This window comes from Macaca mulatta, chromosome 5, assembly GCF_049350105.2.
Source record: "Macaca mulatta isolate MMU2019108-1 chromosome 5, T2T-MMU8v2.0, whole genome shotgun sequence".
NCBI classification, from domain to species: Eukaryota; Metazoa; Chordata; class Mammalia; order Primates; family Cercopithecidae; genus Macaca; species Macaca mulatta.
The window spans coordinates 137,579,663-137,605,105 of NC_133410.1; the positions used below are offsets into that span (position 1 = coordinate 137,579,663).

Here is a 25,443-nt window from a genome sequence, read left to right on the forward strand (position 1 = left end):
CTTTTAAAGCAAGACAAGTCTTTGCTACTGCATCTCAGGAAAGAGGTGGCATATACATAGTTTATTGATGGTTGCTCGTTATAGGCTGGTGCTTTGCATTGGGGCAAGAAGTTGTGCTTCCAGGGTCTTTTATATAGTGAGGAGCAGGGAAGAAAGAAGTCTTTACTATTGGCTAGGCATGATGGCCTGCGCCTGTAGTCCCAGCTACTTGGGAAGCTGAGGCAGGAGAATCGCTTGAATCCGGGAGGCTGGGGTTGCACTGAGCAGAGATCACACCGCTGCAATCCAGCCTGGGCAACAGAGCGAGACTGTCTCTCAAAAAAAAAAAAAAAAAATCTTTACTATTATAAGTCTAGTACACAATCATGGTGAAAAGTTAAAATCATATTAAAGATCATGAAGAGAAGGAAAAGTTCCCAACTCAGTCTGTCTTGGAACCCTTTGGTCACATTTCTCAGAGATAACCACTATGAACATTTATGTTCTTGCAGAAATGTTCTGTGAATATACAATCTATTGCTGTAGGTATTTTCTCTCCTCCTGTTATATATAAATGGCTTTGTATTTTGGGTTTTTTCCCTGCAGTTTGCCTGTTTTTCTCTCCTAATATGTCTTGGGCATCTTTCCACATCTGAGCATTTAGATGTAACAGAAAAGAATTCTGAGTAGATGGAAATAGGGATAAAAGCTCAAGATTGGAGACCATGGTGACTGACTGCCTTTTTTGTTTGGTTGTGATTTCATTTACTCCCATGTCAAGGGAAGTTAAAAAAATACATTCCAAGTACAAATGATAGGAATGTTTTGTCATAGCTGCTCTTATTCAGTTGCTGACTCTTAATTGAGTCAGCAATTACAGAGTCCTGGAAGGGGTTTAATAGATTGTCTTAGAGCTCATAAGCTGTGATTGGATTATTTATAAATTGGCAAATGAGAGCTGCTTGTGATTCATTCAGAACCACTCAAATTTATAAATTCCTTAAAGTCTTGAAAAATGCTTTCTTGATTTTTAAATCTGAGTTCAAAAATAACTTAAAGAATTTACAGTGAACTAATGTATTATAGTACATGGGCTTTATGAGTAATGCTCCTAAGAGTAAATATTATAGTTATTTATTATCTGGTCAGTTATCATAATTTTTTCCTTTTGGAGGAGGTGGCTATTTATTGCTAATGTAAACTTGTCATCTGAATATTTGTAAGTTTTACCTCTTTCCAGAGGTTCTGTATTAGCTTGGGCCAGCATTTTCCTTAAATAAGTGATGTATGACGTTATAAAGAGCACTTTTTTTTTGCTTGAGATATTTAGACAAGATTAAAACATTAATGCTTACGATTTAAGCTATTTGTCAGTTAAATCTATGACTTTTTTTTGACTGGATATAACCCTTTAGTTAAATTGAGAATCTGGGTTTGAGTTATAGTCATAGTAGTATTTTTAGATTCTGTGAGCATATGAATTAGATAATGTTGCCAATTTGAAAACTTGATATTTAGGCGATTAACGTTTACTTTAAAAACTGAGGTAAGAAACCAGCTGGGTTTCCTTCACATTCATTTAGGGACAGGTGGACAGATTTTATTGTTAAGTTATAGGTCATTATATTTGGGTATTTAGAACTGTATATTCCATAGAAGACAAAAGTGACCTATTAAGAATGTAATGTATCTTTTTGGGGGAGTGTTCTATCATCAGTAATTTAGGAATCAATTTATTAGGTACCTAGTGTTTAAAAATAATTTGAACTATGTGAACTTAAATAGAAAGGAGTGGCAGGGCGTGGTGTCCACACCTGTAATCCCAGCACTTTGGGAGGCCGAGGCGGGCGGATCATGAGGTCAGGAGATTGAGACCATCCTGGCTAACATGGTGAAACCCCGTCCCTACTAAAAATACAAAAAAAAAAAAAAAATTAGCCAGGATGTGGTGGCAGGTGCCTGTAGTCCCAGTTACTCCGGAGGCTGAGGCAGGAAACTGGCATGAACCTGGGAGGTGGAGCTTGAAGTGAGCCACTGCACTTCAGCCTAGGTGACAGAGCGAGACTCTGTCTCAAAAAAAAAAAAAAAAAAAAAAAAAGAAAACAAACAAAAAACAGGAGTAGCTCATGAAATACTTAGTTTTACATAAGACCACCTGGTTTCTGAAAATACATTCTTTAGTATCTTTAGGTATTTGATTTTAGCTATTTGACAGAATGGAAGAGCATCAATAAATTTAAAAATGAATACAGTAGAAGTTATTCCAGTTAAAGGTCAATTAGATATTAAAGTAAAAGCATCTCAAATTCAGTAAAGTGGATTTGAACGTAAGGTAACAGTACGGGAGCTAAGGCATTCATCCAGTAGGTTATTTTAATACATAGTATTGCATTGGGTGATATATAAAAGTATGTAGAGGTCTTTAATTGAGTACCTTCTAGAACTTTATGAGTGAAATAAATAAAAATGGAAATAGTAGATAAAATTGATACTTTGAGAGAGAAACCAGTCTTTCTGCATATGTGCCATAAGACAGTTAAAATCACTAGGGTGTAATCCTTATTATAGCTATAGAGTTTATGGCCTGATAAATGAGCCCTGTTCCACCACAGAGAGTAAGTAATTCTAGTAACTGGACAGTTTGTTTTCCTCAAATCAGTCCTTGTTTCCCAGGAATAGCACTGAATAAACATCTTCAAATTCTTAATTATCTTGTTCTTTTTTTTTTTTTTCTTTTTTCGAGACAGTCTTGCTATATTGCCCAGGCTGGAGTGCAGTGGTATGATCTCGACCTCATTGCAACCTCTGCTTCCCGGGTTCAAGTGATTCTCCTGCCTCAGCCTCTTGAGCAGCTGGGACAACAGGCATACACCACCAAAACCTGGCTAACTTTTTGTGTTTTTAGTAGAGACGGGGTTTCACCATGTTGCTAGGCTGGTCTTGAGCTCCTGGCCTCAAGTGATATGCCCGCCTTGGCCTCCCCAAGTGCCTGGATTACAGGTGTGAGCCACTGTGCCCAACCCTCTTATTCTTTTGTAAAAGTCCTTCTTTCCTTGTCCATGAGGTTCTCATTCTTTCTTAGAATCATCACATCAGTCAAGACCACGCCCAGGTCACTGAACTTGTTCACTCAAATTCCAGAGCCACCCTAGGGATGGGTTCCTTCAGATAGTCGCTCCTCTCAATCTATTGCGTGCAGATTTCTCCCAGTTTCAGTCAGAGGAATGTGAATTTCAAGGTTTTCAGGTGCCTTGCTGTCTCGTGTGCATGTGAGCAGTAATCTGGTGACTTTTATAGCACTTACTGCACTGAAGCCACTTGTCTGGTTATTTGATGTTTCCTCCAAGTAGACCATGTGCTCCTGCAGCGCAGACATTCCATATCTTGTTCATCATATCTCTGACATCTACCTTGATAACATTTTCCTCAAATTAATATGTTAGCTAATATACTGCATTTTAACCCATATGACAGAAGGGATCCAAGGAGAGAGTGATCCGCATGTAATCTAAATAGGGGTTTGGGCCAGTGGGTAAAGCATGAGTTTGCATTTCCCGAGGAGATAGATGGTTCTCCAGCAGCTGCCACAGATGCTCAGTTGTCTTGATGCATCTCTTCATGCAGTGAGTGGAGTAGAGACACCAGAGGATTGTTAAGTAACTGGTCCAGCCAGGGTCTTTGGCCAGTGGCCTTTCCAGGCAGTGTTCTGTTTTTAATCTAACTTCCTAGGTAGTCTTCCTCTTTTTGGTCAGACTCCCAAATGCCCACTAACTAGCACTTTTGTCTCTGTAGCTATTATGTTTCTCATGGCAAGTGGACACTCCAGGCTCCGAAAAACTGGATAACTTTGCATCAGTTTTGAGGAAATGTAGACACAATGTCAGGATGAGCCGTGTCGACTGGATCCAGAGTTCTGAGGGCATCTGTTGTAGCCACCCTGAGAAGCCTTGTTTCTGACCAGGCTGAGTTGGGTTCAATCTCTGTTCTCTACTTCAAGGTCTCATTGCAGTGCTCTCTGTACCTACCATCATGGTCCCCCTTCTCTGTTATGTCTTTATTTTTTTGAAACGGAGTTTCACTCTTGTCGCCCAGGCTGGAGTGCAGTGGCGCAAGCCCAGCTCACTGCAACCTCCTCCTCCTCGGTTCAGGTGATTCTCCTGCCTCAGCCTCCTGAGTAGCTGGGACTACAGATGCCATGCACCACCACGCCTGGCTAATTTTTGTGTTTTTTCAGCAGAGACGAGGTTTTTCCATGTTGGCCAGGCTTGTCTCGAACTCCTGACCTCAGATAATACTCCTGCCTCAGCCTCCCAAAGTGCTGGGATTACAGGCAGGAGCCACTGCGCCTGGCCCTCTATTCTGTGTTTATTTCATATTTGAGTTGAGAGAATCTGTGTTCTCCAGAAATTGCTGTAATCTTTAGAGACACACACGAAACATTTAAGTCATGATGCAAGGCTTTAGTTGATTGAATACTGAGAAAGACTCCTTTGACCAAAACTTTAGTCACGCTCCTCTGGTCCTCCACGTGAGTGGGCACTACCATGGCCTTCTCTTTGTATTATTGTTGAATCCAGTTGAAGCAAAAATCCTGTTAAAATCAGTTTAGAGAAAATTCTTCACCTGGGTATCTGACTGCTCTGTCCTATCTTATCCTGGCCTGTCTTCAAGAATAGTCCTAACAAATTAGTTTAGCCATAACCCCCTTATCCTTGATATTTCTGTTTAATAATCTTCTATCCACTGGCCCCACCCTGCTCTTTGGTTATAGATCTCCACCTCTGTTGGGATCTGAGTTGCGTTCAGTCTCCGTCCCCCACTGCAGGATCCCACTGCAGTGTTCCCTGTACCTACCACCATGGTCCCCCTCGAGTAAAATCTGCTTTACCATTTCTAACAAGTGTCATGAGTAATTTTTTTCAATGATACTATTAAGGTAACGGTGCATTGAAAAGCAAAGTGAAAAAGTTCTAAAAGAGGAAGAAAGTTGAACTGAGCAGTACAGAATATAAGTGTTTGGAGTTGGAGTGGTTAGTGACTTTGAGCTGAGCCCCAGAAAAGAGGTGGGATTAGGATAGGTAGGGAGCAAGAAGCAACAGGAGCAGCATTAGCAGAGAATGAGAACTGAAAGAAAGTGGAGTGTTCAGGGAAGAGGCCTGGCCCAACCAGTGCGAGCTCTGGGTCTTGGGGCTTGCTAGAACAGATGCCTGAGTAAAGCTGTGAGAAGTCAGAAAACTTCGTTTTTGGCTGGACAGTTTGGACTTAGACCTATTTGTAATGTGGAATGGAGGGAGAGATCTGCATATAGTAGTTTGATGAGGTTACCTCATGGGGTGTAATTAATTTGTTATAGTATTAATTGGAAGTGGGAAGAAATCATAGTTTGGAGAATAGGTGTTTAAAGCTTTCTATGTACACGTAGTTGAAGGACAAACCTACGGGGCATACAGGGACTTCAAAGAGTCATAGTGTTATGAATCAGTAAACCTTGGCAATTGGCTATAAGGTGAGAATGGATGTGTATAAAGATGCTACCCAGAGTAATATGCTGTGTTACACATGTGTTGGTAAGTACAGTGCTCTGCCCCAAACATGCTCCTTTTTCTCGCTACCTCCTCTTTGTTCTTCAGGACTCAGCTCAGTCTTATCAGCCTTCTCTGACTTTTATCCACCTCCTGTATTCCTGTAGAACTCTGTATTTACCACTGTCAGGCACAAACAATATTGAATTTCTGTTGCTTGCCTATCTCCTCAAGTAGGCCAGAAGCTCTATGAGGTCAGGGATAGTAATTTTCATCCAGCACCTCCTAATATATGAGATACTCAAATGTTTGTCGGCTGCATTATGTGCCATTATATCTTCTTGCTACTTTGGGGTGTTGTGAATAGCCATTTTAATTGGTTATTACTTACCTTACTACCGTCTAGATAGTAATTAGCCATTGCCCTAAGAGTCAGCAAAGGTGATGATGCAGATGCTGGCTTTTTTTATTGGGGCAGGTGTTTGCAGCATACAACCACTGTATTGTGTAGCTTAAAGATAGTAACATATATTTTGATTTTCTGATACAGTAAGTAATCCTGGGTGAGATAAATCAGCTTGATGTCAAGGTTTAAGTACTTTAGAGCCACAGAGGAGGAAATTCTGCCGAGCACTAACCCCCATTACTGTGCCAAGTTCCCTGGAGAAGCAAATACAGCACTCTCAAACCCTCATTACTCAAGATCTTCAGGGTGGATGAAAATGGATTTCATTAGAAAGAAAATACTATTTTTACTCTTCTTTTACTTGAATAATTTTCCTTAAGAGAGTATTTATGTTTGTTTAGGTGCATCATTGTATTTTGGCCAATGCTCGCGTTCTTTATTTAGTGACTGTTGAAGTGCTTCCTCAGGGAGTTGTGTTTGAAAGCTGGAAAGTAAGTATTTTGATTCAAAAAGATTTTTAAAACTACTCTATTAGGTAAATCTAATTTTTTATTTTTTTTGTAGAGATAGAGGTCTCCCTATGTTGCCCAGTCTGGTCCTAGGTTCAAGTATAGTCCTCCTGCCCTGGTGTCCCAAAGTGGTAGGATTACAGGTGTGAGCCACCACGACCAGCCTAGTACCAATTTTTTTTAGCACTCTTTTGTAATGTTGGCTTTGGGGAGCTGAAGCTGTTAGGAGTGAGTGGTCCTCTGCCTTTCCCTTTTCCCTTTTACCTCTTGCTGGATCCTGAGGGGACCCGGGGTGCATTCTCTAGAAGGTTGGAGAGCTTAGCTGTCTGCAGTTGGTGTTTTTGACACACACAGGGCAGAGAAAACAGTCGAATAGGGAGTGGACCACACATGTTTCTTGGTTATGGAACCTGAGGGCTGGAGTGGGCTTGCCCCAGGCCAAGTTGCAGATTGCCTGGCTGTGGGTGAGTGGGGCTCTTGGAAAAGGGATGGAGTGGGTTTTAGGATTTGACTATGCCTACAGCATGAAACCCCAGCTTCCAAAGCATGTCCATAATACAGCTCATGACCCATATTGATCAGGACTCATGTTCAGGCTTTCTCTTGGTACATCGTTTTAATGGCTTTTGAAGAATCAATTGATAAAAAACCCACAGAATTTAACTGGGTGAGTTTCTCAGGAAGGAAATATAAAATATTGCAGTTATAGATTAGGGACCTAAATATTTGAGTGAATTGTGTAGATCCACTTTTTAAGTGTAGTATAGGAAAAACTTTTCATCTACTCTTTTAGGTTCAGTTCATGCGAGTCTAAATTAAATGACAAAAGACATTACAGGAGAAAAGGCAAGCAAACTTCATGATGTTGATATTTTTATGTGCCACGTAGGGGTAAAGGGAAGGAGACTTCACAGAAGAGAAAAAACCCAAAAAGAGTTAGACCTGAAGGCTTATATACAATTTTAACAAAGGGTGATAAACTGTGAAATGACCTGTCAAAGGAAAAGGGAGTTTAGGGTTTTTTGACTGCTCTTTTATAGGCCTTTTTAGAGTGGAGTTTTAGTTTTTTAAAATTGCTTTCTTATTCAGTCACAGTGGTTCTCTACATTTTTCTTTCTTTTTTTTTTTTTTGAGAGGGAATCTCACTCTGTCCCATAGCCTGGAGTGCAGTGGTGTGATCTCCACTTATTGCAACCTCCGCCTCCTGGGTTTAAGCGATTCTCTTGCTTCAGCCTCCTGAGTAGCTGGGATTACAGACGCGCGCCACCATGCACGGCTAATTTTTGTATTTTTAGTAGAGACGGGGTTTCACCATATTGGTCAGGCTGGTCTCCAACTCCTGAACTTGTGATCCGCCCGCCTCGGCCTCCCAAAGTGCAGGGATTACAGGTGTGAGCCACTGCGCCCGGCCCGGTTTTCCACATTTTTTTCTCCACACCATTCCTATGTGCCACACTTCTGTTGTTGTTGTTGTTGTTGTTGTTGTGTGTATGTGTGTTGAGACAGGGTCTCTGTTGCCCAGGCTGGAGTGCAGTGGTGTGATCTCAGCTCACTGCATCCTCCGCCTCCTGAGTTCAAGTGATTCTCCTGCCTCAGCATCCTGAGTAGCTGGGATTACAGGCACCCGCCACCATACCTGGCTAATTTTTGTATTTTTAGTAGAGATGGGGTTTCACAGTGTTGGCCAGGCTAGTCTCGAACTCCTGACCTCAAGTGATCCTCCTGCCTTTGCCTCCCAAAGTGCTGGGATTACAGGGGTGAGCCACCACACCTGGCCACGTTTGCATTGTTAACACCACATCACACATATTGTGATGAGGAGGAGGTTAGGATGTACTTTTCTGAGAGGGTGGATGCGTAGGTAGGTGATGAACTACCATACTTTTTCTGACTTGAAAAAGTTCCCTTTCCTCTTTCGGATTCATTGAACTGACAGACCAGTGCCCTGAAGATGTCAGATTGATCAGTAATCTTAATTCGGAAAAGCTTTTTGTATTTGTTTAGAGAGCTGCCCTGTGTGAATGTAACCGTGAAATCATCTGTATACGTTCATTGACTGGCCATTCTGTCTCAGTCCACTGCCTTCTTACCTAAATGCAGCCTTTCTCATACTTGAGGGTAGTGCTAGAATTCTGTTATCATCAGCTACCTGGGAGGAATTGGCCAGGTGCGCTGGGTCTTTGTACAAACTGACTTCTTATTTTGGCTGGATTTGGTTGTATTTGTCCTGAAGGGAGTTGAGGTGAAGTGGAGGGGAAATAGTATTGGATTTGGAATTAGAAGCTCCATTCCCACAACATGACCTTGGGGAAGTTGCTGCTTAACCTTTCTTGGCTTTAGTTTCTTAATGTGAAAGGGAGGGGTCTGGATCAAAATTGTATAATGTCTGTGGTTCCTTCCTGTTCCATCTGTGGGGTTGGAGATGGCTGGAGGAGACATTTGCATTCCTATTACCCCATTTGTTTTGTTTCTTTCGGCTTTTAGGGTTATTTAATATAATTTGCCCGAGAAGCATAATCATGCCCAGTGCAGTGTAAATATTCACACATCCAGGCACAACCCCACCCCCAACATGTACGCATAAAATATGAATCTGTCTGTAGTGAAGAAGCACAGTACAGTGTTCATTGCTGTGGATTTTTTTCTGCAGTGCTTGCTGCCAGTCAGCTAAATACTCCTGGAGTAGTTATAGTAATAATGTCACAGGAATATAGAAAGAAACCTGGCACCTTTGGGAGACCTACTGATACGTGACTTCTCCACCCTTCCCCCTCCTTTTTTAACCTGGTCTGTTAATGATTGTACCTAATTATGTATCTTTGGTCTTTTTACTGTTTACAATTCAAATGCTACTTAAAGCCTTTTGTTTGCTTTTGTTTGCTGTGAATCCTGGGCTGCCATCTGAAGCACAACTTGATGATTGTGTATTATCATCTTGGGTTAAGTGCTGTCTCATTGCTTTGCAGGCTGCCTGCTGTTTCCCGGGGAGATCATGAAACGAGGTCGCCTTCCCAGCAGCAGTGAGGATTCTGACGACAATGGCAGTAAGTCCTGCTTTGTTGTTCTTGGAGCCTACCAGGGTTTGGGTCAGGGTGAAAACATGATTTTTTAATGTAATGCTTTAAATAGCCGAGGCCCTTTGCATATCAGGCAGGTCAGAGAAAGCCAAAGCCTGGAGAAACATACCTGAGTGTGATACTGCAGGTCTGTAACCAGATCTTGCTGGGTAAGGTTGATTGCAAGCAAGCATTCCTGAGGCTTCCTATTTGTTATCCTGGGAGGAATAATCCAGTTCTAAGGGTCACTGGTGTGTCTGGTTTTCCTAAACATCATTTATGGTACTTCGCAGTTGCGCTTTGTGAAAGGGGAACTTAATCAAAGCCAGGTAATCATTAACTGGTTCAACTCAATACAAGGGGAGGTTGAAGACTGCCTAGTGTGATGTGAAAATTATTAAGTACAGGTTCTTAATAGGTCGAAAGTCCCTGCTCTTCACTTGGTTTTCATGTGACTGTATTTAATACTACTACTGTCTGTATCTCAGCTCTCTGGCAACTTCATATTTTCACAGTGCAGCTGAGAACCAGAAGTTAGTTGGCTTCCAGGCAGTCAAAACAAATATCACACAGTGTCTGTGTATTGAGAAGCTAACAGACTACTCAGAGAAGAGCTCCTCTCAGATAACAGGGAAATTTTGTACCTAGCACAGTGCCTGAGCTCTAGCCTGTTAGCTTCTGTTTTACATTACAGATTAAACCCAGTACGCCTTGAAAGAATGCTTGTGTGATGGGAAAGGAGCTGGGCCTGCTTTCAAGGAACTGTGCTTTAGACATATATAAGAACAGCTCTGATGGGAAAGTCATCAGGGCAGTAATAGAGATGTCTTTTTGATGCACTGTGGAAACAGATGCAGATACAGATTCAGAGGAGGGGAGGGCAGTGAATCCTGTAGAGGAGATGAAGGTTGTATGGATCCTTAAAGGTGAAATACTTTTTAGGCAAATAGGGTTATTTTCAGTTTTCTGTGCTCCAAGTTTTCAGCAAATTAAAAGCTGCACATTAGAAAGCAAGGCTTTGCTTTCTAGGTGCGACCCTGTTCAGAAGAGGGGACCAGGAACGTGAGAAACAGAACTCAGAGTGGTATTTCAGTTGGTGTGCTTGGCACAGCCATGGGGCTATTGGGGAGGAGAACTGGCCGTTATGGGAGAGTGTCAGGTGTGAAGGGCTTGCGATGAGGAGCTCTAAGGAATTGAGAGTTTTAGGGCTGACTGCTGACGTTGGCAGCAGGAGAGAAGTGAACTAGTTGAGAGAGGGTGTAGGGGCTCCAGAGGGAAAGACCTTTCCTCTTATTTCAGAGAAAGGTATTGAAGGTCTGTTTCCAAGTGCAGGCAGGTAAAGCCGCCCGTCCAAGCCTTTGGGTTTGGGATGCCCCCTTCCGAACTTCTGAGGCGCTTGTCGTTTCATAATCCTCCCTACCTGTTTTCTGATGTTTACAGTTTTAGGCATTTTACTCCTTGAGGCAAAAACATGCTTTGAAATTTCTTCTCTGCCCCTGTGTGGCGCCTGTCAAAGTGTCTTCGTGAGTTATAAGTACTCCATAAATGCTGTTTGCTTGAGTACATAATTTTGTCCTGCATTAATTTAAAAAAAAAAAAGTCTTGCCTGGCCCGGTGGCTCATGCCTGTAATACCAGCACTTTGGGAGGCTGAGGCGGGCGGATCACAAGGTCAAGAGATCAAGACCATCCTGGCCAACATGGTGAAACCCCATCTCTACTAAAAATTAGCTGCGCGTGATGCTGCACACCTGAAGTCCCAGCTGCTCTGGAGGCTGAGGCAGGAGAATCACTTGAACCCAGGAGGTGGAGGTTGCAGTGAGCCGAGATCGCAGCCCCTGTACTCCAGCCTGGCGACAGAGCGAGACTCTGTCTCAAAAAAATCTTGCTTTTAGAGTCAGAATTAGTCAGAAGACTGCTTGATGAATTACCTCCACATAAAGATAATGCCCAATAAAAGCTTAAGAGCCCTATTTAAATATTTTTCTCCGCGTTGAGCATCAGGTATATGCTCACTCTGTCTGCTCTCGTCACTGCCTCTCTTCCTCCTTGGGAGAGCTGGGTTAGAAAACTTTCTCGTGGATGTTCTCTCAGATTTAGAGCCTTCTCTTTTCTGGACCAGCATTGTTCCATAGGATGAGAATGTCCTAACATAGTGCAACCGAGGAGCTGAATTTTAAACCTTTGCTAATTTTAATGAATTAAAAAATTTGAAGACACGTGGCTAGTGTCTACTGTATTGGACAGTGTAGTTCTGGACCCTGGCTTAGTTTAGTCCCTCTCAGTTGTCCAGAGGCTCCTAGTAGCCCAGAAGGCCCCATATTAGTCAGCTTAGGATGCTACAGAAAAGTACCACAGCCTGAGTAGTTTAAAGCAACAGAAATTTGTTTTCTTACAGTTCTGGAGACTAGAAGTCCAAGGTGGTGGCAGGTGTGGTCTCTTCTGAGGCCTCTTATGGTTTATAGATGGCCTTCTTACTGTGTTCTTACTTGGCCTTTCCTCTGCGCAGGCATCCCTGGTGTGCCTCGGTGTGACTAAATTGGATTACGGCCCTCCCTAATAGCCTAGCCTCATTTTAACTCAGTCACCCCTTTCAGGGCCCTGTCTCCAAATTATAGTCATATTCTGAGATTGGAGGTTAGGACTTCAAAGTACACATTTGGGGATGGGGGGTACAATTCAGCCCATAAAAGCCCTAGAAGACCAAATATTTCTTTCTTTTTTTTTTTTTTTTTTAGACGGAGTTTTCGCTCTGTCGCCCAGGATGGAGTGCAGTGGCACGATCCTGGCACACTGCAAGCTCTGCCTCCTGGGTTCATGCCATTCTGCTGCCTCAGCCTCCGAGTGACTGGGACTACAGGCGCCTGCCACCACACATGGCTACTTTTTTGTATTTTTTAGTAGAGACAGGGTTTCACCATCTTAGCCGGGATGGTCTTGATCTCCTGACCTCGAGATCCGCCTGCCTTGGCCTCCCAAAGTGTTGGGATTACAGGCGTGAGCCACCGCGACCGGCCAAATATTTCATCTAAAATATATATGTTCAGGACAGATACGGTGGCTCATGACTGTAATCCTGACACTTAGGGAGGCTGAGCTGGGAGGATTGCTTGAGCCCAGGAATTGGAGACCAGCCTGGGCAACAAAGCGAGAACGCATCTCTGTTAAAAAAAAAAAAAATTCCACCTAGAATTCTGGTTAGAAATGAAGGAAGAAGAGAGTGTTCACAGTCCCAACCAAAAGTGTGTCTGTCAAGTCACAAGTCTGTACTGGCCTCTGTCAAGAAGCTGGGCGTGGAGAATTAAGGTAAATATAGGTTACCAAAGGGTTAGCCTAGGCTTAAACATGGAAATCTGGTGGTGGAGGAGAGGAATGATAGTTGCTAGTAGAAGGTTGGTCGTCCTTTTGTCATACAGCTGGTTCAATATAAAGTATATGTTGATGCTTTATGGCCATGCTGTCTGTCCACGCTCAATGATTTGATAAGGTGGATGATGGTAGTGGTAAACACAGAGTTCTCATTAAGAACTTCTGGAATGCCAGGCTTATAAAAAGATGCACATGCTCATTTCCATGGAACACACCCCTTTCCATCCCGTCTGAAGGCAGCCGGTTCACAGTGTAGGCCTTTGCCACCAACCCACTCATTTGCATTGGAGCCTTCCTTTTGTATATAACTGGGTGGCCAGCGTCGGGGGGGCATGCCTTCTGTCCCTGCATTCAGGTCCACAAAATGAGCCCTACCTGGGTTAACTACCCATACCCTGCCTGCCTTCAGCCGGGCCTGTGCATTTGGAAGGTTCTGCTTACAAGAAGGACAGGGTCTATGCAGTGGCCACACCTCAGCCTCTCCAGCCTGCAGGCCTGACAGAATTTTGGCAGCACTTCCCAGCCCAGTGCAGACCATGTCCAAGTGAAGGAGAGGCAGCTGCAGACGTCAGCATGGGGCTGCAGCACCAGCCACAGCCATGGCTGGGACTTGCTGGCCTCTGGTCTGGAGCCCTTTGCCTTGTTTTCTGGCCTGTTCCAGAGGAGTACCAGGGTGGTATTTACAGTTGGGGATGGACAGGCATTTTCTGTGCCAGGTGCAAGCCCTTATACAACTGCAGTCATAGTTGAAGCCTTTCTCCAGGTGCCCTGGAGGTCCAGCCCTGCAGTTGGATGGAGTAATGTTGGGGTGTTTGCAGGCAGCGTCTGAAGTTGCTGGGCTTCTGGTACTGGGTGGCTCAGCCAGTCTCTGAAGTTACACATTGCGCCAGAGTGTGGCCAAGGTAAACCCTTAATTTTCTGCTTTCTAGCCCAGGATCCTGTCGTTAGGGATTTGGCAAATGTGGGAATGGGGTCCACTAACTACTTTAAGTACAGTTGACCCTTGAACAACTCCCCCCACCCTGCAAATCAGAATTCTTTGTATAACATTTGGCTCCCAAAAACTTTTTTTTTTTTTTTTTTTTTTTTTTGAGGCGGAGTCTCGCTCTGTCGCCCAGGCTGGAGTGCAGTGGCCGGATCTCAGCTCACTGCAAGCTCCGCCTCCTGGGTTCACGCCATTCTCCCGCCTCAGCCTCCCGAGTAGCTGGGACCACAGGCGCCCGCCACCTCGCCCGGCTAATTTTTTGTATTTTTTAGTAGAGACGGGGTTTCACCGTGTTAGCCAGCATGGTCTCGATCTCCTGACCTCGTGATCCGCCCATCTCGGCCTCCCAAAATGCTGGGATTACAGGCTTGAGCCACCGCGCCCGGCCAAGGCTCCCAAAAACTTAACTACTAATAGCCTACTGTTGACCGGAAGCCTTACTAATAACATAAATAAATATATTTTATATGTCATATGTATTATATATTGTATTTTTACAATAAGGTAAGCTAGAGAGAATATTAAGAACATCATAAAGAAGAGAAAAAATATATATGTGTGTGTGTATATATATATATATAAAATATACTATTCAGTGAGTAAAAGTAGATCATCATGAAAGTCTTCATCCTCGTCTTCATGTTGAGTAGGTAGAAGAGGAGAAGGAGGAAGAGAAGGCATTGGTCTTGCTGTCTTAGGGGTGGCAGAAAGAAAATTCTCACGTAAGTGAACCGGGCAGTTAAAACCCGTGTTGTTCAAGAATCAACTATATTTCTAAAACCTAAAGGACATTTCATTTTATCTTCAGTAAACTTGTGGAGGCTAATTAAGACATCAAGTATCCTTGTTTTTATCAGGAATTATATATTGTTGGTTATCTCAGGCCAATAGTAGCTAGCTCTGATCAACACTGGGGTTTTTTTTTTTTTTGAGATGGAGTCTTGCTCTGTTGCCCGGGCTGGAGTACAGTGGCGTGATCTCAGCTCACTGCAACCTCCACCTCCCAGGTTCAAGTGATTTTCCTGCATCAGCCTCCTGAGTATGATCAGCATCTTTATATATATGTAGCAAATGGTGTTTTTGTTGGTTTTGGTTGTTTTTAAATTTGGTGTCTCTCTAAAGTCCAAAGGGAGATTGGTCTCATTCCTTCCTTCACACAGAAAGAGAGCAGTGTGCTGATACTGTTAAGATTTTCCTAACGTTGTAGAGCAGGGCTTCTTGTTCTTGTCTGACTTCCTTTAAGTTTCAGAGATTTGTTGACTTTCTGTGGGAAGAAGGCCTGGAGCCAGGCTCTGTGTGGGCCCTCTCTGGTCTCCCTGCTTCTACACCTGAGCTAGGGTGAAGTGCTCTGTCTCCCCACCTATCAGAGCCAGGCTCTGCCCCATCACCTGTGATAAGGAATGGGCAGAAAGGAAGCCAACTGAAATTTAAAATTAGTAATTTTCCCACTGACTTGTACTTGGACCTCAGCAGAAATGGTGGGTGAGTGTCAAATGTTTGTGTGTCAGTTGGTTGAAGGCCTAAGTATATTTAAGTATGTTGAAACATTTATGGGCCAGTTCTTTGAATGTATGTATGACGCCTTTGTTTGTTGGAAGTAGAAGTGAGTTGGGCTGTAGAGCTGGGCTATGTTGGGGTAAAAAACTATGGTAGGTATAGGGTCAGCCGCTGATCTAAATGACAGTTATATCAGATGCTTGTCCTCTATCATGCAGCTAAAGCAAATAAACAGTAACTGGATTAAATTTGCCTAATTTGAGATGAGAGTTAACACAGCCTTGCTTTACTCAATACAAGGCTAGCTTGGCTTTTAGGTAACTTGTAGGTGCATTTGTCAGGTCTGTGTGCCCTTGATGTGACACCAAACTGCTGGACTCGATACTTGCCAGTTTTAAGCATCTTACTTTGTTAAGCTGGTTTAACACCTCTAAAGACAGACACCAGCATATTATTTAGTGTCCAGAGCAGTGACTGGGACAGGAGGACTACCGTTTGATCAGTGGCAAGGTTCTTTCATAGTTTGCATTTTGTAGTGCAGCGAACACGAAGACTGCCATTCATTCTAATTTCTGAACCTTTTGTGCATGGCACAACCTGAGAAGCTTACCACACACTAGCTACCAAATGTGGAAGGTGTGTGCAATTGTGTTAGATTTACTCCTGAGGTTTTCCTTATTTTAGATCTAGGGCAAGACAACATGGCTATTTTTAATATTTCAAAGGGAAGTGAGTGTTGGAAGTGAGTGTTGGAGATGACCGGAAAGAACGTTATGCCCGGGCAGGGTCCATGTTCACGGTGCTATGATCTATGAGCCTTTTATAACTTTATATTAACCCAAAGGATTCTGTTTTAATGGAAGTTGGGGATATTAAAAACAAGACAAAATGTTTTTCCCCACTCAGTCTTTCCCGTGTTTAACATGAGGTAATGTAACATAGAATTGTTCTTAACTGAACAGTGTATGTCAAGAATTTTAAGTCATTTAAATTTGTCAGTAAAGTGAACTTTAGGTAATAATTTTACCTTGTGAATGGCAGTAAAATAGTTTTAGACATTATTAGCAGATTTTTAGAGTTCCCAACTCCTTTCCTGAAAGCGACAAGAAAATAAAAAAAAATTTTACTCGTCATATGCTTAAATTAGTTTGTCATTAAATATCAGCACTCTGGAAACAAACAAAATGCAAACCAACCCAGCGTAATCTTACGCAGTTTTTAACAGTAGCAAGCACACTGTTTTTAATGTTTTGCTGTAGCATAAATCGCTGACTCCTGGTCTTTTCAGTATTTAAAATACTCTAATTTCTGGTTTAACCCCACTGTCCTACCCCTAGTATTTTCCAGATGTTTATAAATTTTGTTTTAATTAAAAGGGAGTGTTAATTATTTTGGTTTTAATAATATTCTGGTAGCTTCCTGACTGCCTGGGAGTGTCTGAGGAGAGCCTGGCTATAGAGTGGTGTTGGTGTAGCAATGTCAAGACACGCCCTTTGAGTCTGTAGCCTGTGGCCTTCCATGAATGTTTCTGTAGATGTAGGTGCATTCCAAGCAGGAAACAGTGGCTCCACAAATCTATCTTTAAATGTATTATTGCTTTATTTTCCTTGAGCTCAAAAGTATATCTTCTATTAGGTGAAACAGGAATAAATTCTTAGTGCCTGCCACCTTGAGTTCATGGGTTACAGTGACGGTTAGAGCATGATTGATTGTCCTCAACAATGACTCTTAAAAAAAATTATCTACTTTTCAGAGAAATATTGAGAATCTGCTGTGTGCACAGCACTGACTGACTTAGCTATGCTCTATGTTGTAAATTCTGTTGTCTTATACCAGTGGCTCTTGATAGATTAACTTTTTGATACAGTAAGAAAATGAGAAGGAATAGATCACAAGTGCTCCTGGACATGGAAGGCAGAGCAGTTCCCTTGGGTTCACAACCCCCTCTTTGGTTCATCAGCAAAGTCTAGGTTTTATACAGACCACTTGTGTGAAGTAAAATAGAATTTTTTTCTCCTTACTGTTAATGGATGGTATCTCAGTGATAAATGTTTAATAGCTTTATTGAGAAATAATTGACATACAGTGAGCCTCTGAGCCTCATATATTTAAATTGTGTACTTTGATACGTTTTGACATGTTTACACCCATGAAATCATTGAAATCAAGATAATCCTTCCCTCCCACTTTTCTCTAGTCTTCCACCGATCTGTCACTATAGATTAGTTTGCATTTCTAGAGTTGTATGTAAATGGAATAATACAGTATGGACTCTTGTTTTTGGTCTGGCTTCTTTCAGGAGAATTACTCATGAAATCATTGAAATCAAGATAATCCTTCCCTCCCACTTTTCTCTAGTCTTGCATTGATCTACTTTCTGTCACTGTAGATTAGTTTGCATTTCTAGAGTTGTATGTAAATGGAATAATACAGTATGGACTCGTTTTTCGTCTGGCTTCTTTCACTCAGGAGAATTACTTCAGCATTCATTCATGTTTGCATGTATCAGTAGCTCATTCCTTTTTATTACTGCAGGGTGGTATTCCACTCTATGGATATATACATATACATATACCAGAGTTTTTTCATTCACAGTCTGTTGGTGGATGTTTAGGTTGTTTCTGATTTTTGGCTTTTCTAAATAAGCTGCTAAGATCATTCCTTATGCCAGTGATAATTTAAATTTAGTTTCTTTATCAGTTTTTCCCTATCTGCAAAGTGCGTTTAATAGGATTAATTTCACTTTTCCTCCTGTATTGTATCAACACTAGGTAAATTAAGAGGAAAAGGAACAGACTATTTTTGGGTGGACTAGAGTTTCTCTTGGTTATTACTATTGGATACCAAGTATGTAGCATCTTTGTATCTCTGTTTTTAAAAGCAAATGTGGCGTAGACAGCAGTTTTCAGGATTTATAAAAGCAATCCTAGGAAAAGCTTTCAAATGAGTGTCATTATTTGGGTTGTGTTCTATGCCAGCAAAGCTGCAAGCTTCCTGGGAACCTTGGAAACTACTTAGGAGGGATCCTGACAGTTCCTCAAGAAGAGACAAGAGGGTCAGAAAACCTGAGAGTGAACAAATTTGTTGTTTCTGCTTTAACTCTGAAAGTATTTGACTCTGGAGACCCTCTTCTCCCAAGTTCATGTTAATTTTTAAAGTATAGCAATGGAGTGATTATCTAAATTTCTGGCTTCGTTCCTTATCATTTATAACCTTTTCCATAGTAATTCAAAGCAGAGGAGGATCATCCCTTTTTGTTCTGCTTTTCTTTCCTTCCCCAAACCTTCTGGGAATTCCATCCAGACACTGCGTGTGCTTTTCCTCCTCTCTTCTTTCAGGCTGTGGACCAGCTGGAGGATGGCCTCCAGGACAAGAGGGAGAAAGAGAGGCCTCTTTATAGACCCTAGGAGCCACCCAGCCACCTTCATCTCCAGGTTCCTAACTTGGCATCTGTCTTCTTTCTTTCCAGTAATGACCAGATTTAGAACTTCTGCAGGTTGGGCTCACCCCAGTGTGCCCAGAATATTTCTTTCGGTGTGGGGGTGAAATATTCTTGTTCATTTAGAGTCTAAAGAGGCACACTTGGTATTTATTTAAAGAATAATTTTCTAAAACATTTACTGAAATGCCATGGGGCCACCAGCGGGAGGTCCAGTTCTGCTGATTCTGCTGGCGGAACAGCAGTCAGTCAGTTGACCTAGTAATGAGCCTCAGAACTGGTGCTCAAGGGTAGTGCCGACGTTGTCCCTGTCAGGGAAGCGTGGCAATCCCATTTGGTCTTGGTCATTGCAAATCTGATGATAGGCTTATGTGCAGAATCTATTTCTTAAGGTCCCCAAGGTTTTAAGGGTGCTTTGATTCTCTGTTCCTGTCTGTGGAATCTGTAGAGATAAGAGCTTCCTGTCTGAGTGACAAATGATTTCACCGGAAGAATGGCAGCTAACCTTAACCTTTGGCTTTTATTTTTCTGGATTTTGTTAATTTTTGGAAAATGGTACAGTACGTATTCAGAATTGGGGTGATGATTATTAAAAACAGGAGGTGGAGGTGAATTATCAGAAAGTTGGACAAATACTACATGTGGGTGTTAGGGCTCTTTCAGATCTCTGGCAGCAGTACGGCACCCACAAGTGGAAGGTTTTGCACTTAAGTTGTCTTTGTAACAAATTAACAGGAGGCAGAGGCAGAGATGGAGAAAAGGGACTGGAATTATTGGGAAGTTGAATTGACCCAGCCATTGATTGTGTCCTGAGTGAGAGGAGTCTAGGATGACTCTTAGATTTCTGATGTCAAGTAGAAATGGTGGTAATAGACATCAAAGTAGGAATGTAAGAGGTAGAACAGGTTTGGGTAAAATGTTGAGCCCAGTTTTTATAATACTGAGTTGACAGATAGATAGAAGGAATACCTTAGGGTTGATGTCTTATGTGAAGGTGAAAATGGATCTGGAGCTTGGAAGGGAGGTTAGTCTGGGAATGTAGGTCTGGCAGGTTCCTCTGGGTGTGCTGGGGTAAGACTGTGGACATGGGTGAGCGCCCCCTGGGGAGAACATTTGGAGCAAGAAAAGAACAAAGAGTTCAGGAGAAACCCATGTTGATGGGATACATGGAGAGGAGGAGCCCACAGAGTGGAAAGAGAATTGCCACTGAGGCTGAGGGAGTATTTCAGACAGGATGGAGTTGCTGGTGCTGAGAAGTGTCAGGGCAGACACGAGCTCAGACTTGGCAGCAGTTGGGAGATCCTGTTAGGCAGCAGTTAGGTACCGTGTTATGGGGGAGGCCAGATGATAGGTGTAGACCCCCTTTGTAAGAAAGGCAGAGAACAGAGCCAATTGGCATTTTTTGGGAAAGTGGAGCAAATTTTAGGGGTTATTTGGCAGTTGACCCCTTAGTCTTCACTAAGTTTGTTTACCTACCATCCTCCCTACTTACGGCACTATACTACCTACTTCGCACTATACTACCTACTTCGTCTACCCCATAGGCCTGAGGTTCCCTGTCTAGGGATTGCTAAATTTTTATGCCTTGTCGAGTCAAACCTTTTTTTAAAAAAGTGTTTTAGAAAGCTTCCTGAAAACTCAGTAAGATGTTTTTCTTTTCTTTTGTTTTCTTTTTTCTTTTCTTTTTTTTTTTTTTGACGGAGTCTTGCTCTGTCTCCCAGGCTGGAGTGCGGTGATGCAATCTCGGCTCGCTGCAGCCTCTGCCTCCTAGGTTCAAGCAATTCTCCTGCCTCGGCTTGCCGAGAAGGTGGGATTACAGGTGCCTGCCACTATACGAAGATAATTTTTGTATTTTTAGTAGAGGTGGGGTTTCTCTAAGTTGGCCAGGCTGGTCTTGAACTCCTGACCTCAGGTAGTCCACCTACCTTGGCCTTCCATAGTATTGGGATTACAGGCGTGAGCCACCACCCCTGGCCTGTTATTTTTTCAATTTGTGTTTAGCAGCATGAGACTTTGAACCTCTTCAGTGCAGGCTTATGGGTGAAGACTACACCTGCATGGTATTCTTAAAAGTCCTTTCTCCTTTTGGGTGCGGTCCTTGATATAGCATCCCTGCACAGAATGAGCACATTAGGCCTGCTTATGAGAACTGAGAGTGAAATAACTGATGGAAGTGGAAGAGCTCTGTGAGAGCCAAGAGGGCATCACAGGTGGTCTCATGGTGCAGTGCTGAGGTGAGCCTGGGATGAGTTTGGGTAAGAAAACCCCTAAGAACACTCAGTAACTCCTGTAGTTTTTAATGGTTCTTATTTGGATGTTTGTTTCTTTAGGCCTGTCAACTACTTGGTCCCAGAATTCCCGATCCCAGCATAGGAGAAGTTCCTGCTCCAGACATGAAGATCGCAAGCCTTCGGAGGTACTTCTTGACTGCTTGCCTGACCGTGCATGAATATATGTTGCCCCATATACCTAATTGAGTGGTGTCTATTTGTGCAGTCCTGGGCAAAGTATTCAAATCCTTGTGCCTCAGTTTCCAAATCTGTAAGATGGGGAGAACACAAGTGTCTACCTCATAGGATTGTTGTGAGGATTAAGTGGGTTAATACACATAGGCTAATACATGCAAAGCGTGTGAATAGTTGCTGACACATAAAAAGTGCTCAGTAAGTGTTATTGTTATTCATTACATTTTTTTTTTTCCTTTCCTGTTGTACCATCTCTGGCTCCCAATAACTTTTCCTCTGGCCAGGAGATCAGCGGGTTCAGCTGCTGCTAAGTCACTGCCAGCCTCAAGTTAGTTTTAGCCATGAATTTGTGGCTTATTTGGCAACAACCCAATGTAACTGCGGGAGTTTTGTTTTAGGGATTATGCTGAAGGTTTTCCCCCCTCTTTCTCAATTTCTTTCTCATCTTATGTTTCCTCTGCTCCCAAACTTTTGTTATCTGTGTATCTAAAGTTGCTTTTAGGTGCATTTCTTTCTGCTGGTATTTGTTTAGGGGCCCTTATAAGGCCTGAGGTCTGTTTATTCTAAAGACCTTTGACAGGCTTTAAATCATTGAAGAAAAAGCATTTTATTTTATCACAGTTTTCAAGTGAGAAGATTATAGGAAGAGTTTCTTTGGTTGAATGCTTTGCTTTGTGCTGCTTCTCATGGGATGAGTTCACAGACAGCCTTATGCTGTAATGGCAGTGCAGAGGCAGTTATTCCACAGAGGCAGATACTCCTCAGAGGAACTTTCCAGGCTCTAATAGGGAACGTCAGAAGGCTGCCCTGTTGTGGAGTGGAGAAGTTATTTGGTTGTGGAATAGCTTCCTCCATGAGGAAGTAGTTTACATCCTTTAGAATTGTGGAAAACCATCCCAGGAGGCACTTTAGCATGAGATCAGATGTGCTTGGGAAGGTAGCTACTTCCTCCCCTTACTTTATTTCAGGCCTTTTTTCCTTTGAACCTTTAATGCTCTCTTCCTTTTCTTTGCCCAGGAGCGTCTCTGCTGCTCTTTATTTCTTAATTCCTTGTGCTGTGTCCATAACCCCCAAAATACCTTTCTGATGTTCACACTAAACTCCTGTTACTTCAGCACAGGAATACAAGGGGGACTGAGGAGCTGTGACCTGGTGTGACGGAGGCTGGTGCCCAGTGGTGGAGTTCAAAACCTGCTTCTGGCACTGACACCAAGCATTGAGGAGGGGGCCCAGCAGCACAGGTCGCTGTGCTGGCTTTGTCCCAGCCCCACATTTTGGTCCAGATGTTTTTCTCAACCCTGAGTCCAAACTATATGTAAGGCACTAACATACTCTACTAGAGACTCCAGAGTTGACGTCCATTTGAGGGTGTTTGTTTCAGTTCTTGACCGAGTCTTTGAGCAAAGGAATAGCAGGCTGCCTTTTTTCATTTCACTGCTTCAGTTTGATTTTTCTTTCTTTTTTGGCAGACTCCTTTGTTTTCCATTTATACCACTTAGTTGGAATATGTTTTTACCTGATCGGCTTCTTGAAGATATAGGACCATCTCTTAGGTTTTAAAGTACTTTTCTCTTGGGGGCCAGGGAGTTGGTGTCCACTGGGCTGGGCACCTGCTTCAGCGGCTCTGTGCTTGAAGGGAAGGATCCTGGTATTACATGTGATTTTTGTGGGAGGTGCATGGCCTAGTTCTTGCTTGTTAATAGGTCTTTAGAAATCAGGAGTGGCATACTGGGGAATAGTCCGTATTGAAAATGGCAGGCAGGAGAAATGGCCTTTTTATTCAGACACTGCCTCAGAGTTTATTATGGTGAAGTTTATTAAAGTGATCACCAGCCTGAAAAGCCCCCAGAAAAAACAAATATGGACCTATTAGCGGGCGTATGTGTGAACTGTGTTTAGTAGCACAAGAAAGAACTCCCTGTCCTGAGAAAAGAGAGTTCAGCATTGTGACTTGTGTAAACAGACAGGACAGCTTACAGATGCAAGCTTGCTCGATGCCAAACACAACTTTGGGCTGGTCCTGATGCCAAGGTCAGAGCTTTCTTATGCAGCCTTAGACACCAGTGGGCCAAGGACGAGGCTTGAGAGGGAGCCAGCTGTGCAGCCCTGGCTGGGAGGCAGTGTTGCGCTCTACCCCAGGGGCAGGCCTCATTGACCAAGGATGAATGCCAGGGGTCCAGGAGTCTGCAGTGGCATAGGCACTGGGAGGGCTGCCTTTCCTGCGGTTGCCTTCATTTGGCCTGTGGTAAGGAATTGGGGAGCTCTCTTTGTAGAGGGGCACTGTTGGGTCTGCCTGTTTTTGGCAGAGTGGGAAGAGGGTAGTGACTTTCTCTATTTCCTTTCCCCACAAATAACTCTTCCCAGGTAGAATTTATGCCAGGTGAAGGTGTGCAAACATGTTCTTTGCAGGCCCATCCAACCAAGTGGCCTGTGGTTGCTTCTCTTCCAGATTTTTCTAGGCCAGCCCAGACCTTGACCTCACCAGCTGCCATACCATAAACCCTGGTGCCCTGGGAGGCAGGGCCTGGGTGGGGGCAGTCTCGTTATAGAAGATGAGTCCCTGGCCAGGAGCATGGCTCATGCTCGTAATCCCAGCACACTGGGAGGCCGAGGCAGGTGGATCACTTGAGGTCAGGAGTTTGAGACCAGCCTGGCCAACATGAGGAAACCCTGTTTCTACTAAAAACACAAAAATTAGCTGGGCATGGTGGCACGCACCTGTAATCTCAGCTACTCAGGGGTGCTGAGGCAGGAGGATAGCTTGAACCCGGGAGGCAGAGGTTGCAGTGAGCCAAGATTGTGTCACTGAACTCCAGCCTGGGGGACAGACAAGATTCCATCTCAAAAAAACCCCAAAAAACAAAAAAACAAAAAAAGCACAGGAGATGAGTCCCTGGCGGTTCTGGGTTTTGGCTTGAAGAAGTTGTTACATGGTTAGTGGAGTTATATTTCTTTTTTTTTTTTTTTTTTTTTTTTGAGACGGAGTCTCGCTCTGTCGCCCAGGCTGGAGTGCAGTGGCCGGATCTCAGCTCACTACAAGCTCCACCTCCCAGGTTTACGCCATTCTCCTGCCTCAGCCTCTAGAGTAGCTGGGACTACAGGCGCCCGCCACCTCACCCGGCTAGTTTTTTGTATTTTTAGTAGAGACAGGGTTTCACCGTGTTAGCCAGGATGGTCTCGATCTCCTGACCTCGTGATCCACCCAGCTCGGCCTCCCAAAGTGCTGGGATTACAGGCTTGAGCCACTGCGCCCGGCCTAGTGCAGTTGTATTTCTAGAGCACCCTTGAGTGCAGTATCTCCCTTCAGAGATTTCCAGGTACATGTTTTCAGCAGCCCTTTTGGTGAACTGAGAGACATTTTTCAGAGATTTTTTTGTTGAAGTTGTTGTGGACACTATGGACTGAGGCAGTGAGAGGACAGGGTTCCCTCAGCACTGCCACCCCCCATGCCTGAGTGAGGTAAAAGGCGTGTCAGGCAAAGGTTTTCTGTAATAGGTCAGGCTTGTTCTATGTTGATACAGTGACCTTGTTACATGGCAGCTCCATGGTTACATTGCAGCTGCCAGCACTCTGAATAAGAATGCAAATATCAAATGTCAGTGTCCCTTTCTCTTCCTTTCCAGGTGTTTAGGACAGACCTGATCACTGCCATGAAGTTGCATGACTCCTACCAGCTGAATCCGGATGAGTACTATGTGTTGGCAGATCCCTGGAGACAGGAATGGGAAAAAGGGGTCCAGGTGCCCGTGAGCCCAGGGACCATCCCTCAGCCTGTGGCCAGGTAGAGATGCCCTGAGGGCAGACGCCTCTCCACCCACCCTCGCTCTTCTTCCCTGACAGCAGGCATCTGAGAAGAGACAATTTCTGAGTTAGCAATAAAATATCATGAGGCCTCAAGTGGAAATAGAAATGTAGGAGCAGCACACTTCAGGCATACAGGGTAGTGGTTTTGAGGGCCATGAGCCTCCATACTTAACATTACAGCCACCACTGTGGGGAGGTGCTGCTGTCTTATGAGAGGAAGGCAAATTCCAAGACATCCTGGGAAGTGATGGGCTGGGGGAGGAAAATTTGGGTGTTCACATGTCTTCATCCTCTTTTCCTGCCCTCCATGTTCACTCTGGAGAGTGACTCTCCTGGAGAGAAGTGTGTAGTTGCCTCCGCCTTTGGAGGAGGACAGGTGTGAGGAGACCAGACCTGCCAGTTAGGGTTTGTGG

The 25,443-nt window shown here is 43.5% G+C and overlaps 1 protein-coding gene across 7 annotated transcripts in view; it reads left to right on the forward strand.

Annotated features, from left to right (window-relative positions):
* The window catches only part of JADE1 (jade family PHD finger 1), a 65,887-nt gene that overhangs the window by 12,254 nt on the left and 28,190 nt on the right, over positions 1-25,443 (forward strand). For all 7 annotated transcript variants that reach the window (NM_001266133.1, XM_015138936.3, XM_015138934.3 and 4 more), the window contains 3 exon segments: positions 9,383-9,460; positions 21,092-21,177; positions 24,850-25,007. In NM_001266133.1, the coding sequence (NP_001253062.1) occupies positions 9,409-9,460; positions 21,092-21,177; positions 24,850-25,007 (296 nt within the window). In that variant the 5' untranslated portion in view covers positions 9,383-9,408.